The sequence below is a fragment of the Pelophylax lessonae genome, assembly GCF_965119305.1.
Source record: "Pelophylax lessonae genome assembly, chromosome: 13".
Classification (NCBI taxonomy): domain Eukaryota; kingdom Metazoa; phylum Chordata; class Amphibia; order Anura; family Ranidae; genus Pelophylax; species Pelophylax lessonae.
The window spans coordinates 95,195,574-95,209,829 of NC_138780.1; the positions used below are offsets into that span (position 1 = coordinate 95,195,574).

A 14,256-nucleotide genomic window follows, 5' to 3' on the forward strand; every position below is an offset into this window, starting at 1 on the left:
CCTCCTGTCTGGTCAGTTCTGATTGGCCCTGTGCCAAACACATGCACCCTCCCAAGAAAAACAATTATCTAGCAATACACACCAAACTGAGCATGTGCAGAGTACCCCCAAGGGTCAATCAGGAGACCAATTGGGGACTGTGGAAGAAGAGGAGGATCAGAGAAAACAGGATCAAACAGCTTTTTTACACAATGTGGAGGATCACCTCATCCACAGTGAGTATAAAAAGCATTCTTTACTGCATATACAGACTGATTTTACTATTTTGGGTTTAGTAACACCATAATGTTGATAGGGAGAGTTTAGTTCTACTTTATTAGACTTTCCCTTAGGTTGCAACATATACAGGTACTGTATATCTCAAAAATTAGAATATCATCAAAAATTTAATTTATTTCAGTAGTTCAATTCAAAAAGTGAAACTCATATATTATATAGATTCATTACACACAGAGTGATATATTTCAAGCATTTCTTTCTTCTCATTTTGATGATTATGGCTTACAGCTAGTGAAAACCCAAAATTCAGTATCTCAGAAAATTAGAATATTACATAAGACCAAAAAAAAATGGATTTTTAATACAGAAATGTTGGCTTGCTGAAAAGTATGTCCCATGTACAGTATAATATGCACTTAATACTTGGTCGGGGCTCCTTTTGCATGAATTACTGCATCAATGCAGTGCAACATGGAGGCGATCAGCCTGTGGCACTGCTGAAGTGTTATGGAAGCTCAGGTTGCTTTGATAGTGGTTTCAGCTCGTCTGCATTGTTTGGTCTCATATTCGTCTTGACAATACCCCACAGATTCTCTGTGGGGTTTAGGTTCGGCGAGTATACCGTGATCATGTGACCAGGTATTGGTACTTTTAGCAGTGTTGGCAGGTGCCAAGTCTTGCTGGAAATTAAATCAGTATCTCCATAAAGCTGGTCAGCAGAGGGAAGCATGAAGTGCTCTAGAATTTCCTGGTAGAGGCTGCGCTGACTTTGGACTTCATAAAACACAGTGGACCAACACCAGTAGATGACATGGCTCCCCAAATCTTTACTGACTGTGGAAACTTCACACTGGACCTCATGGAACTTGGATTCTGTGCCTCTCCACTTTTCCTCCAGACTCTGGGACCTAGATTTCTAAATGAAATGCAAAATTTACTTTTATCCATAATGAGGACTTTGGACCACTGAGCACAGTCCAGTGCTTTTTCTCCTTAGCCCAGGTAAGGCGCTTCTGACGTTGTCTCTGATTCAGAAATGGCTTGGCACAAGGAGTGCGATAGTTGTAGCCCATGTCCTGGATATGTCTGCGTGTGGTGGTTGACTTGCCGTAGTCCACTCCTTGTGAATGGCCTTTGCTTCACAAGCCTCTCATGGCTGTGTTTATTCCTGTGGCTTATGCATCTTTTTCTACCACACTAAATTTACTTTTTGATGATATTCTAATTTTTTAAGATGCACCTGTACATACTAAACAACTTTTTAGGATGGGAACGAGGGACACCTATTAGCAAACGTATAAAGCCATAGGACACCTCCCCTGCCATGACCACTTAAAGAAGAATTATACAAAAAAACAGATTTGTTTAATGCACAAGTGCTTTTTTTTACCACTACTATTCCTTTATACAAGCTTTTGAAATTTACAAATGCAGCAATTTAGAAATAGATGAAAGGTTTAGCACTGGGACAGTAGCGGCCCATCCATTAGGGGTGCAGGGGTGCCGCCCCCCCATCCATGTATCCGCCCCCCCCCCCCCCAATCTACATGCAGGGCACCGGACGCATTGATTCCAAAGGGGGGATTTTTTTTTTTTTGAAGCACGTGATTAGGCTTAAAAAAGGGTGAGCCCAGGGTGCAGAGCACTGCGTCCCGAGCCCACCCAGTTGAGTGACAGTAGCAAATTAATTTTTGCTATTGCTACACTGATTTTTCCTCCCAGCCAATCAGGAAGCTGGTCGTGAGACCCCTTTCTCGATTGGCAGAAAGGAGAAGCGATGTTATTGGTCAAGGAGGGAGGAGACGCACGGCCGGAGGAGAAGCACTGGAAGCACAGACTTTCCCGCCAGATGCCACTGTCTCCAAGGATGGCTCACCCACAGCGGCTCAGCCATCCAGCACCCCCGGGGGTTGTTTTTGTTGGTCCCCCCCCCCCTCAAAATGATCGAGCACCAGCCGCCACTGCCCTGGGAAACCCTTTTTAAAAAATGATAGTGCATTTTATTTACAATTTTATAGATCAGTTTAAAATGAGGGACCAATGAGGAGGAACGAGAGACGAAGAGACAATCCCTCAAAATCAGGGACAGGTGGATGCTATGCATTTAGACCCCAGAAATATGTTAACCATCTTATGAGATACTGTACATCCCATCCAGTGCTTAACACTCAAGCCAAAAATGTTTTTTTTTTCTTTTCAGTTTTGGTTAGAACAGGGAAAGGGTTAAAACATCTGTTATGTTTTTACTGATTTTGGAACTCCAGTGGTTCCTTGCACTTCTTGTGTTATCACCACTGGAACAAGCAGTAAGGGGACACAGAGAACAATTATATAACACCTCTTTTTAGTAGAAAGGTTAGCACTTATATTGCTGCCTGGGTACTCTTTGCGGTGACTCCCTAACTTTCTGTGTGATCATTTCAGAGACCAAAAGTCACATAAAATGTCTGCAATGGAGACGCAGACAGCAATAAAAGCTGACAGAGGTTCTAGTCCTTCCCCATTCTATCCAAATTCTAAACTTTGGCTGGAGACGAGCTTTCATTTGTGGGACAAAATGCAAACTGCGCCCTGTATACCCCTTCCACAGTTTTCAAGGTGTACTCACCACTTTATTTTGATATCTCAAGTATTTTCTGCTAGTTTTTGTTCTTTATAGTATATTTGAAAACATCTCTTTTTCTTCAGGACTGGTTAAATGATATTTCTCAGTATTATTATACTCCATATGTGTGATTTTGCCAGTAACACAGTTGCTGTAATTGGGTGAAAACGCTTACTTACTGTACTGTATCTATGGAGGAGCAGTGGTGTCAGCCTAGGCTAGGACTATAAAATACTTCCCCCTCTACCTTGCTTCATCACATAGGGGAGAGGTAACTGAGAACAATTCTAACTGATAACAGCAGCATAAAAAAAGCTATCACCAAAGAAGATTTCTGGCAGGATCAACTGTTTTTTTTTTTTTTTTTTTACTTATCAAACAGAAATAACAAAACACTTTCAATTATAAATTTAAAGCCCCTTTCACAGGGGACGGATCTACTCGTTGGACTCCGCTAGCTCAGCGGGGATCGCTTCATTGACCCCCGCTGAGCAGGCGGATGACAGGTCCGTCTCTGCTCACTGTGCAGAGACTGACCTGTCAGAGTCCCGCTCTCCTCTATGGGGAGATCGGATAAAAACAGACATCGTGTCCATTTTCATCCGATCCCATCGGATCCAACCCGCTTGACGGATGGTGAATGTATCACCATCCAGGGCTATCTTTAACACAGGGCAAAGGGGGCAGCTGCCCCGGGTCTAGTCATTGTTGTGGGGCCCAAAGCAGCTGCCCCTTGAGCCCCCAAATAGTTGATAAGTGGATTCAAGAGGGCCCAAGAATTTTTTTGCCCAGGGTCCAATCAAGAATAAAGACGGCCCTGTCGCCATCCGTTTGTTTTAAGCGGATCTTGTCAGATCGGATCAGACAGGTGTCAGCGGACATATCTCTGCTGACATCCGCCTCTCCATAGAGTAGAATGGGCGGCCCGATCAGGTCTGCCTGAAAAAACTGACAGGGGGACCTGATCGGTCTGATCGTGTAAAATAGACCGAACAGGCCAAAAGAGAGCAAATAAAAGGTAATTGTTAGAGTTTGTTTACACGTTAAAGTTTTCATTTAGTTAGCAGAAAAACTTTTTTTTTTCATCTTAGTAAAAACAGGTCACAGTTGTAAGGAGAGCTGTACAGTGCAGTGTTCATACCTTAAGCTGCATTAAATGCACATCAACATGTTTGCTCTGGGGATCCTCTTGCACTGACTGTGTCAGGCCTCTCACTCTTTCTGATGTGCTTCGGATCCAGGTATCGATTTCTGGAAGGTGCAAGATAATCTTCCAATCAGCTCCAGTGTGGACAGGAGGAGGCCTGTCATAGCGCGGAACACAGTCTTGGTTAATAGGGGGCTCCATTTCACCTATGCCAGAGGCATGAGACTCCATGATATCTCTGTCTTGGGCTCTGGAGGGTGTCACCAATAAACTCATGGCGAGGGGTTAATCATACCTATGAAAGAAGTAATATAAAATGATAAAATAATATATTGTCTGTGTCATTCAACATTCATTTTTCTCAATAAATTCCTGTTTATTCTTAACTATGTTATTGCCACTATAACCTTATGTAGCACCCTCCTAAGTAGGTGCTAGGTAAAATATATCTGTGACCCTGTTCTGCTTATCAGGAGGGTCTGATCCACTAGTTTAGCCTGTTACATGTTTCCAAGTGTGATTCACTGGGTCTGAGGGAGTTTCTCCACTGCAGCAAATGAGGGAGCTCATTAGACAGTGGAGGAAACCTAGACAGTGGCACGCTCTGTTTTATGTCAGTTCCAGTGGGAGGGGATTCCTGCAATGCATCCTGGGATGGCACATAAATAGGAGGGGAGCATGTGAAAGGGTGTCTTTGGGTGGGAAGCCAGGTCCCAGGAGGAGGGTGACGGCTGTCTCTCCTCCTGTTTCTGAGGAAGGTGGTCCAGGCAGACGGCCTAGGGACCAGGGGTTAAAGCGGAGTTCCACCCAAAAGTGGAACTTCCGAATTTGGTAGTCCTAACCCCCTGACATGCCACATTTGGCATGTAATTTTTTTTGGGGGGGGAGCGGGTACCTAGTTTTGACAGGTACCCGCTCCCAGTTCCACTCGGAGCGCCGCTGCGCCCTGAGCGGAAGTTCTCCTCTCCCCCTCCCTCTATACAAACTTCTCAGACAAGTCTGAGGTTCCAGAAGATTGCCGGACAATCAAGACGCGCAGCGCAACTCGCGCATGCACAGTGCGTACCCGGCTGTGAAGCCGCAAGCTGTCACAGTCGGGTGCCCACACCAGTGATGCCGGCACCGCCGAGACCAGAGGGAGAAGATCGAGGCTTCGGGTGGCTGCATCGCTGGAACTTGGGACAGGTGGGTGTGTGTTTATTAAAAGTCAGCAGCTACACTTTTTGTAGCTGCTGACTTTTAATAAACACAGAAAAGGCTGGAACTCTGCTTTAAGCTGTGCTGCAGAGGATCTGGTGTGTGCTGACCAAGTGGAACTGCTGGGCAGGATTCTTCTGGAAAAACAGTATCGTGAGTACTCAAGCACCTGCCCAGGGGTCTGGCTAAGAGAGGGGACCACTCCAGAGAGGTCAGCACCTGCCCAGGGGTCTGCCTAGGAGAGGGGACCACTCCAGAGAGGGCAGCACCTGCCCAGGGGTCTGCCTAAGAGAGGGGACCACTCCAGAGAGGGCAGCACCTGCCCAGGGGTCTGCCTAAGAGAGGGGACCACTCCAGAGAGGTCAGCACCTGCCCAGAGGTCTGCCTAAGAGAGGAGACCACTCCAGAGAGGTCAGCACCTGCCCAGGGGTCTGCCTAAGAGAGGGGACCACTCCAGAGAGGTCAGCACCTGCCCAGGGGTCTGCCTAAGAGAGGGGACCACTCCAGAGAGGTCAGCACCTGCCCAGAGGTCTGCCTAAGAGAGGAGACCACTCCAGAGAGGGCAGCACCTGCCTAGGGATCTGCCTATGAGAGGGGACCACTCCAGAGAGGTCAGCACCTGCCCAGGGGTCTGCCTAAGAGAGGGGACCACTCCAGAGAGGTCAGCACCTGCCCAGGGGTCTGCCTAAGAAAGGGGACCACTCCAGAGAGGTCAGCACCTGCCCAGAGGTCTGCCTAAGAGAGGGGACCACTCCAGAGAGGTCAGCACCTGCCCAGGGGTCTTCCTAAGAGAGGGGACCACTCCAGAGAGGTCAGCACCTGCCCAGGGATCTGCCTATGAGAGGGGACCACTCCAGAGAGGTCAGCACCTGCCCAGGGGTCTGCCTAAGAGAGGGGACCACTCCAGAGAGGTCAGCACCTGCCCAGGGGTCTGCCTAAGAGAGGGGACCACTCCAGAGAGGTCAGCACCTGCCCAGGGGTCTGCCTAATAGAGGAGACCACTCCAGAGAGGGCAGCACCTGCCTAGGGATCTGCCTAAGAGAGGGGACCACTCCAGAGAGGTCAGCACCTGCCCAGGGGTCTGCCTAAGAGAGGAGACCACTCCAGAGAGGGCAGCCCCTGCCCAGGGGTCTGCCTAAGAGAGGAGACCACTCCAGAGAGGGCAGCACCTGCCTAGGGATCTGCCTAAGAGAGGGGACCACTCCAGAGAGGTCAGCACCTGCCCAGGGGTCTGCCTAAGAGAGGGGACCACTCCAGAGAGATCAGCACCTGCCCAGGGGTCTGCCTAGAGAGGGGACCACTCCAGAGAGGTCAAGGGGGTCAAGGAGCCAGCTACCCAGTGTGTTATAGTAAAGGGGGGTGCCAAGTTGTGAAGCCCTGAAGAGTAGGAGTTAAAGGGGGCGCCAGGAAGGGCCCTGAAGTTGCTCAACAGTGCAGTCTGCTTTTAAAGTCAGCTACTTTAGGAAAGGAGTACCTTAGGAAGCTAATAGGACTCTTTCACAGTCAAAGGTGAAATACAGTAAGCGGCCTAGCCGTGACTAGCTCAAACAGCGTTAATCAACATTTAACAAGTGTAAATCAGCATTTATCAGATCATCTCTGCTTGTCGTGCATAGTTTGGTTCTGTTGGAGTATCCCACTCATCCCTTCTCCTATCCAAGTTCCTAATAAAACCTAAAAACCAAAGAAACTGGAGTGGTCCTTGTCTGAGGTAAAATCACTTGGAAACATGTCTGAATGTTCTACTGTTGCTAATGGTAACCCAGGGGAACCCGTCTTCAGCAGCTCCCTTGGGAGTAGTGATACAGTTAACTACAACAAAGAATATATCAGATTGTCACTATATCCATTGGTACCCCAGAGAACATATCAGGTGGACTTTACTTTTACCATATTTTTTTTGAACAGATACAGTTAAAGTGATTTTAAGGGCAGAACATTTTCTGCATTAAGGTAAAAAATGTCCAATTGATTGTATCTCCTCCTTCTCTCCCTTTACACGTATCTGAGTCCTATCTTGAGCACTGGGACGGAGTCCAGCGGCGCTGCTATTATTCCCACTCCTCACAGCACTCAGCCATTGGGTCCTGATGCTGTCAATCAAATCCTGTGAGGGTCGCTCCGTGCTATATCATTGCATAGAGCAGGTACTGTAAGTATAACATGCTTGCTATTTTAGAAAAAAATATATGTTTTTCTTCACTTAAAATCATTATTACTGTTGCTATTATGATAATACATATGGCAACATAGGATAACTATCAAAATGGACAACTTAGATTTAAAGTGATTCTAAAACCTGGGTGTTTTTTAACCACTTCTGGACCGGAAGGATTTGACTCCTTAATGACCAGGCCATCTTTTTGCGATTCAGCACTGCGTTAGTTTAACGGACAATTGTGTGGTCGTGCGACGCTGTACCCAAATAAAAAGATTTATGTCATTTTTATTGTTTTTTTTTTTTTTTACTAGTAATGGCGGCGATCTGCAATTTTTAACGGGACTGCGACCTTGCGGCGGACAGATTGGACCCCTAACCAGTGGCGGCCCGTGCATAGGGGGCGCCAGGGCGCAACCCCCCCTACCCCTAAAAAAAGAAAAAAAAATGACACAACGAACAAATAAAGTTTTGAAAAAAAAATTCCAAACGAACAAATAAAGTTTTGAAAAAAAAATTGTGTTCGCCGCTACACCGGCCTATGTGGTGGCTATGGGGGGGTGGAGTTTACGACCCAGAAGAGGCGCCGATTGGCTACCTTCTGGGGGCGTAACCTGGGCGCAAGTCATTGCGCTTGGACACCCCCACTTTCTTGATATCCTGGCTGTGATTGGTCCAGTCTACAGCCTGGACCAATCATCATCCAGGACATCCCATGGCCCCATGCTGACCCCGCTGACGTCGCGTGCGTCAGTCACGCTCCCGCACTGACTGGAGTGGACACTGGACGCGGTGGACCGGCATTGCAGAGATCGGAGCGGAGCGGAGAGGAGACCAGAGAAGCCGCCGTGACTCACAAGGCTCCAGCCTCCAGGTAAGTGCACTGCTCTGTCGGGCCCGCACGCATAGCTCTGCATTGGGGGATGTATACTGGTGGTCACTGGCTGCACTGGAGGCACGCACGCATAGCTCTGCATTGGGGGACGTATACTGGTGGTCACTGGCTGCATTGGAGGCACGCACGCATAGCTCTGCATTGGGGGACATGTATACTGGTGGTCACTGGCTGCACTGGAGGCACGCACGCATAGCTCTGCATTGGGGGACATGTATACTGGTGGTCACCGGCTGCACTGGAGGCACGCACGCATAGCTCTGCATTGGGGGACGTATACTGGTGGTCACTGGCTGCATTGGAGGCACGCACGCATAGCTCTGCATTGGGGGACGTATACTGGTGGTCACTGGCTGCACTGGAGGCACGCACGCATAGCTCTGTAGTGGAGGACGTATACTGGTGGTCACTGGCTGCACTGGAGGCACGCACGCATAGCTCTGCATTGGGGGACGTATACTGGTGGTCACTGGCTGCATTGGAGGCATGCACGCATAGCTCTGCATTGGGGGACGTATACTGGTGGTCACTGGCTGCACTGGAGGCACGCACGCATAGCTCTGCATTGGGGGACGTATACTGGTGGTCACTGGCTGCACTGGAGGCACACATGCATAGCTCTGCATTGGGGGACATATACTGGTGGTCACTGGCTGCATTGGAGGCACACACGCATAGCTCTGCATTGGGGGACGTATACTGGTGGTCACTGGCTGCATTGGAGGCACGCACGCATAGCTCTGCATTGGGGACATATACTGGTGGTCACTGGCTGCATTGGAGGCACGCACGCATAGCTCTGCATTGGGGGACGTATACTGGTGGTCACTGGCTGCATTGGAGGCACGCACGCATAGCTCTGCATTGGGGGACGTATACTGGTGGTCACTGGCTGCACTGGAGGCACGCACGCATAGCTCTGCATTGGGGGACGTATACTGGTGGTCACTGGCTGCACTGGAGGCACGCACGCATAGCTCTGCATTGGGGGACGTATACTGGTGGTCACTGGCTGCACTGGAGGCACACATGCATAGCTCTGCATTGGGGGACATATACTGGTGGTCACTGGCTGCATTGGAGGCACGCACGCATAGCTCTGCATTGGGGGACGTATACTGGTGGTCACTGGCTGCATTGGAGGCACGCACGCATAGCTCTGCATTGGGGACATATACTGGTGGTCACTGGCTGCATTGGAGGCACGCACGCATAGCTCTGCATTGGGGGACGTATACTGGTGGTCACTGGCTGCACTGGAGGCACGCAAACACATAGCTCTGCACTGGGGGACGTATACTGGTGGTCACTGGCTGCACTGGAGGCACGCACGCATAGCTCTGCATTGGGGGACGTATACTGGTGGTCACTGGCTGCACTGGAGGCACGCACGCATAGCTCTGCATTGGGGGACGTATACTGGTGGTCACTGGCTGCATTGGAGGCACGCACGCATAGCTCTGCATTGGGGACGTATACTGGTGGTCACTGGCTGCATTGGAGGCACGCACGCATAGCTCTGCATTTGGGGACGTATACTGGTGGTCACTGGCTGCACTGGAGGCACGCACGCATAGCTCTGCATTGGGGGACGTTTACTGGTGGTCACTGGCTGCACTGGAGGCACGCACGCATAGCTCTGCATTGGGGGACGTATACTGGTGGTCACTGGCTGCACTGGAGGCACGCACGCATAGCTCTGCATTGGGGGACATGTATACTGGTGGTCACTGGCTGCATTGGAGGCACGCACGCATAGCTCTGCATTGGGGGACGTATACTGGTGGTCACTGGCTGCATTGGAGGCATGCACGCATAGCTCTGCATTGGGGGACGTATACTGGTGGTCACTGGCTGCACTGGAGGCACGCACACATAGCTCTGCATTGGGGGACGTATACTGGTGGTCACTGGCTGCACTGGAGGCACGCACGCATAGCTCTGCATTGGGGGACGTATACTGGTGGTCACTGGCTGCACTGGAGGCACGCACGCATAGCTCTGCATTGGGGGACATGTATACTGGTGGTCACTGGCTGCATTGGAGGCACGCACGCATAGCTCTGCATTGGGGGACGTATACTGGTGGTCACTGGCTGCATTGGAGGCACGCACGTATAGCTCTGCATTGGGGGACGTATACTGGTGGTCACTGGCTGCACTGGAGGCACGCACACATAGCTCTGCATTGGTGGACGTATACTGGTGGTCACTGGCTGCACTGGAGGCACGCACGCATAGCGCTGCATTGGGGGACGTATACTGGTGGTCACTGGCTGCATTGGAGGCACGCACGCATAGCTCTGCATTGGGGGACGTATACTGGTGGTCACTGGCTGCACTGGAGGCACGCACGCATAGCTCTGCATTGGGGGACGTATACTGGTGGTCACTGGCTGCACTGGAGGCACGCACGCATAGCTCTGCATTGGGGGATGTATACTGGTGGTCACTGGCTGCACTGGAGGCACGCACGCATAGCTCTGCATTGGGGGATGTATACTGGTGGTCACTGGCTGCATTGGAGGCACGCACGCATAGCTCTGCATTGGGGGACGCATACTGGTGGTCACTGGCTGCATTGGAGGCACGCATACCTCTGCATTGGGGGACGTATACTGGTGGTCACTGGCTGCATTGGAGGCACGCACGCATAGCTTGGCATTGGGGGACGTATACTGGTGGTCATTGGCTGCATTGGAGGCACGCACGCATAGCTCTGCATTGGGGGACGTATACTGGTGGTCACTGGCTGCACTGGAGGCACGCACGCATAGCTCTGCATTGGGGATGTATACTGGTGGTCACTGGCTGCACTGGAGGCACGCACGCATAGCTCTGCATTGAGGGACGTATACTGGTCACTGGCTGCACTGGAGGCACGCACGCATAGCTCTGCATTGAGGGACGTATACTGGTGGTCACTGGCTGCACTGGAGGCACGCACGCATAGCTCTGCATTGAGGGACGTATACTGGTGGTCACTGGCTGCATTGGAGGCACGCACGCATAGCTCTGCATTGGGGGACATGTATACTGGTGGTCACTGGCTGCACTGGAGGCACGCACGCATAGCTCTGCATTGGGGGACATGTATACTGGTGGTCACTGGCTGCACTGGAGGCACGCACGCATAGCTCTGCATCGGGGACATGTACGCTGGTGGTCACTCCATTGGAGGCACGCACGCATATCTCTGCATTGGGGACATGTACACTGGTGGTCACTGCATTGGAGGCACGCACGCATAGCTCTGCATTGGGGACATGTATACTGGTCACTGCATTGGGGACATGCATGCTGGTCACTACATTGAAAGGGGGCATTTATACTGGTCACTATATTGAAGGGGGCATGTACTGTGGGGTTTGTGCTAGGGGCCTGTACTGTGGGGTTTATGCTAGAGGGCCTGTACTGTGGGGTTTGTGCTTGAATTGTTTGTGCGGGGTTTGTGCCTGAGGGATTTGTGCCACTCTCAGTCCATGTATCCCATAATAGGATGTCTCTCACAGTATATCCCATAATAGGGCCCCTGTTCCCTATTATGGGATATACTAGTACTGATGGACCCCTTAATATGTGATATATTGGGAGAATTGGTTCACGCAAGCAAAATACAGGGGACAAAATGGGTGGAGTCTATAAGGGGTGGGGCTTCTGAGAAATGGGAGTGGTCAAAATGGAAGGGCGGGGTCTTGCGCCCCCCATCTTAAAACTTCCCCAGCCGCCACTGCCCCTAACTGACATTTTTGACACTTTTGGGGGGACCAGTGACATTACTACAGTAATCAGTGCTAAAAATATGCACTGTTACTGTAATAATTACACTGGCAGGGAAGGGGTTAATACTGTGGATGATCAAGGGGTTAAATGTGAGCCTAGGGGAGTGATTCTAACTGTGGGGGGGGGGGGCTTGTGAAATTAACACAGAGACATGTAATCCTACATAAAAGGATCACAGGCACTCTGTGATCATTCCAGGGAGAAGAACGGTCGGCTGTGTTTACAACAGTTGTCCGTTCTTCTCTCCCAGCGGGGAGCGATCGCGGGTGTCAGGTGGCAATCGGAGCTGCCTGCCCCGTGCATCCGAGTCCCCGCTGCCAAATGGGGACGGGAGTGCGCCAGCGGCGCACGCGCTCGCCCCCTAGCTGCAGGCGCGCGACCAACGTATACCTTCTTAGGTTTGCGCAGGAGGGGCTGCCCGCTGCAGTATAACTGTGGCGGCCGGTCCTTAAGTGGTTAAAGTGATTGTAAAGTCTCTTTTTTTTTTGTAAATAACAAACATGTTGTACTTACCTGCCCTGTGAACTGGATTTGCACAGAGCAGCCCCGATCCTCCTCTTCTTGGGTCCTTCTTCCCTGCTTCTAGCCCCTCCCTTCTTTTGAGTGCCCCTACAGCAAGCAGCTTGCTATGGGGACACCTGAGCTGAGCCACAGCTCCGTGTGTCTATTCAGACATGGAGCTGCCGTTCGTCCCCGCCCCCTCTCTCTCCTGATTGACTGACTTTGACTGACAGCCGTGGGAGCCAATGGCGCTGCTGCTGTGTCCCAGCCAATCGGGAAGGAGAGTCCCGGACAGCCGAGGGACTCGTGGACATCGCTGGATAGAGATGGGTTTAGGTAAGTATTAGGGGGTGCTGGGTGGCTTCTACACACATAGAACACATAGAATGCATTAACCACTTAAGCCCCGGAAGATTTTACCCCCTTCCTGACCAGGGGGTATTTTGCGATTCGGCACCGCGTGACTTTAACGGACAATTGCGCGGTCGTGTACCTAAACGAATTTGGCGTCCTTTTTTTCCCACAAACAGAGCTTTCTTTTGGCGGTATTTGATCACCTGTGCGATTTTTTGATCACGCGCTATAAACAAAAAAAGAGCGTAAATTTTGCAAAAATAGCAATATTTTTCCCTTTTTTTTTATATGAAATTCCCCCAAAAAAAAATGTAAAAATCAAAATTTTTTAACATTTTCGGCCAAATTGTTTTATGCTACCTATGTTTGGTAAAAAAAATTGCAAAAAGCGTATTTTGATTGGTTTGCGCAAAAGTTATTGCGTTTACTAACTAAGGGAAAGATTTTTGTCATTTTTGTTGTTTTTTTTTTAACACGTAATGGCGGCGATCTGCGATTTTTTTTGCGGTACTGCGACATTGCGGCGGACAGATCGGACCCTTGACTGACATTTTTGACACTTTTGGGGTTACCAGTGACATTTCTACAGTAATCAGTGCTATATATATGCACTGTTACTGTAAAAATACACTGGTAGTGAAGGGGTTAACTTTATTTGAGAGGGAGGGGCTGTGTGTGTCCCTAGGGGCGTGATTCTAACTGTGATTGGCTGTGGCTTCAGCTGTATGCAGAGTGATCAACGGATCTACATAGTAGATCCATATGATCATCTCTCATACAGAGGGGAGAATGACAGGCAGCTTGTTTACACAAGCTGCCTGACTTTCTCCCTCTCCCCCGCCGATCGCAGAGTGGCCGGCGGACATCGGGTCCGCCGGTCACACGCACGGGGGGGTCCGTGACCACGGGGGGGTCCTAGACCCTCACAAGCTAGTGACGTAGCCCTACGTCACTTTGCCTGTGAGGGGCTGACCGCCGCCGTAGATAGTCGTGCGGCGGTCGGCAAGTGGATAAGATAAAAAAAAACCTTCTGCCTTTACAACTCGTTTAACCTAAATGCATTCCCTGCATCATAGTGATATTAAAGGGTTGTCTATGGGGGAACACCGAGAACAGGAGGAGGCTGGAGCGCCGACAGGGGACCCAAGAAGAGAAGGTCGCCCTGTGCAAAACCAACCACACTGAGCAGGTAAGTATGACATGTTTGTTATTTTAATTTTAAAAAATGTTGTGCGACGCTGTACCCAAACAAAATTGATGTCCTTTTTTCCCCACAAATACTGTAGAGCTTTCTTTTGGTGGTATTTCATCACCTGTGCGATTTTTATTTTTTGCGCTATAAACAAAAAAAGAGCGACAATTCTGAAAAAAAAAACAATATTTTTCACATTCTGCTA

General features: G+C 50.0%; 1 protein-coding gene across 1 annotated transcript in view; it reads right to left on the reverse strand.

The window, feature by feature from the left end:
* The window catches only part of AKAP6 (A-kinase anchoring protein 6), a 374,968-nt gene that overhangs the window by 343,775 nt on the left and 16,937 nt on the right, over positions 1-14,256 (reverse strand). Inside the window, exon 2 of the mRNA XM_082275684.1 lies at positions 3,966-4,266. Within this exon, the coding sequence (XP_082131810.1) occupies positions 3,966-4,247 (282 nt within the window). The 5' untranslated portion in view covers positions 4,248-4,266. The remainder of the gene's footprint in view (positions 1-3,965; positions 4,267-14,256) is intronic.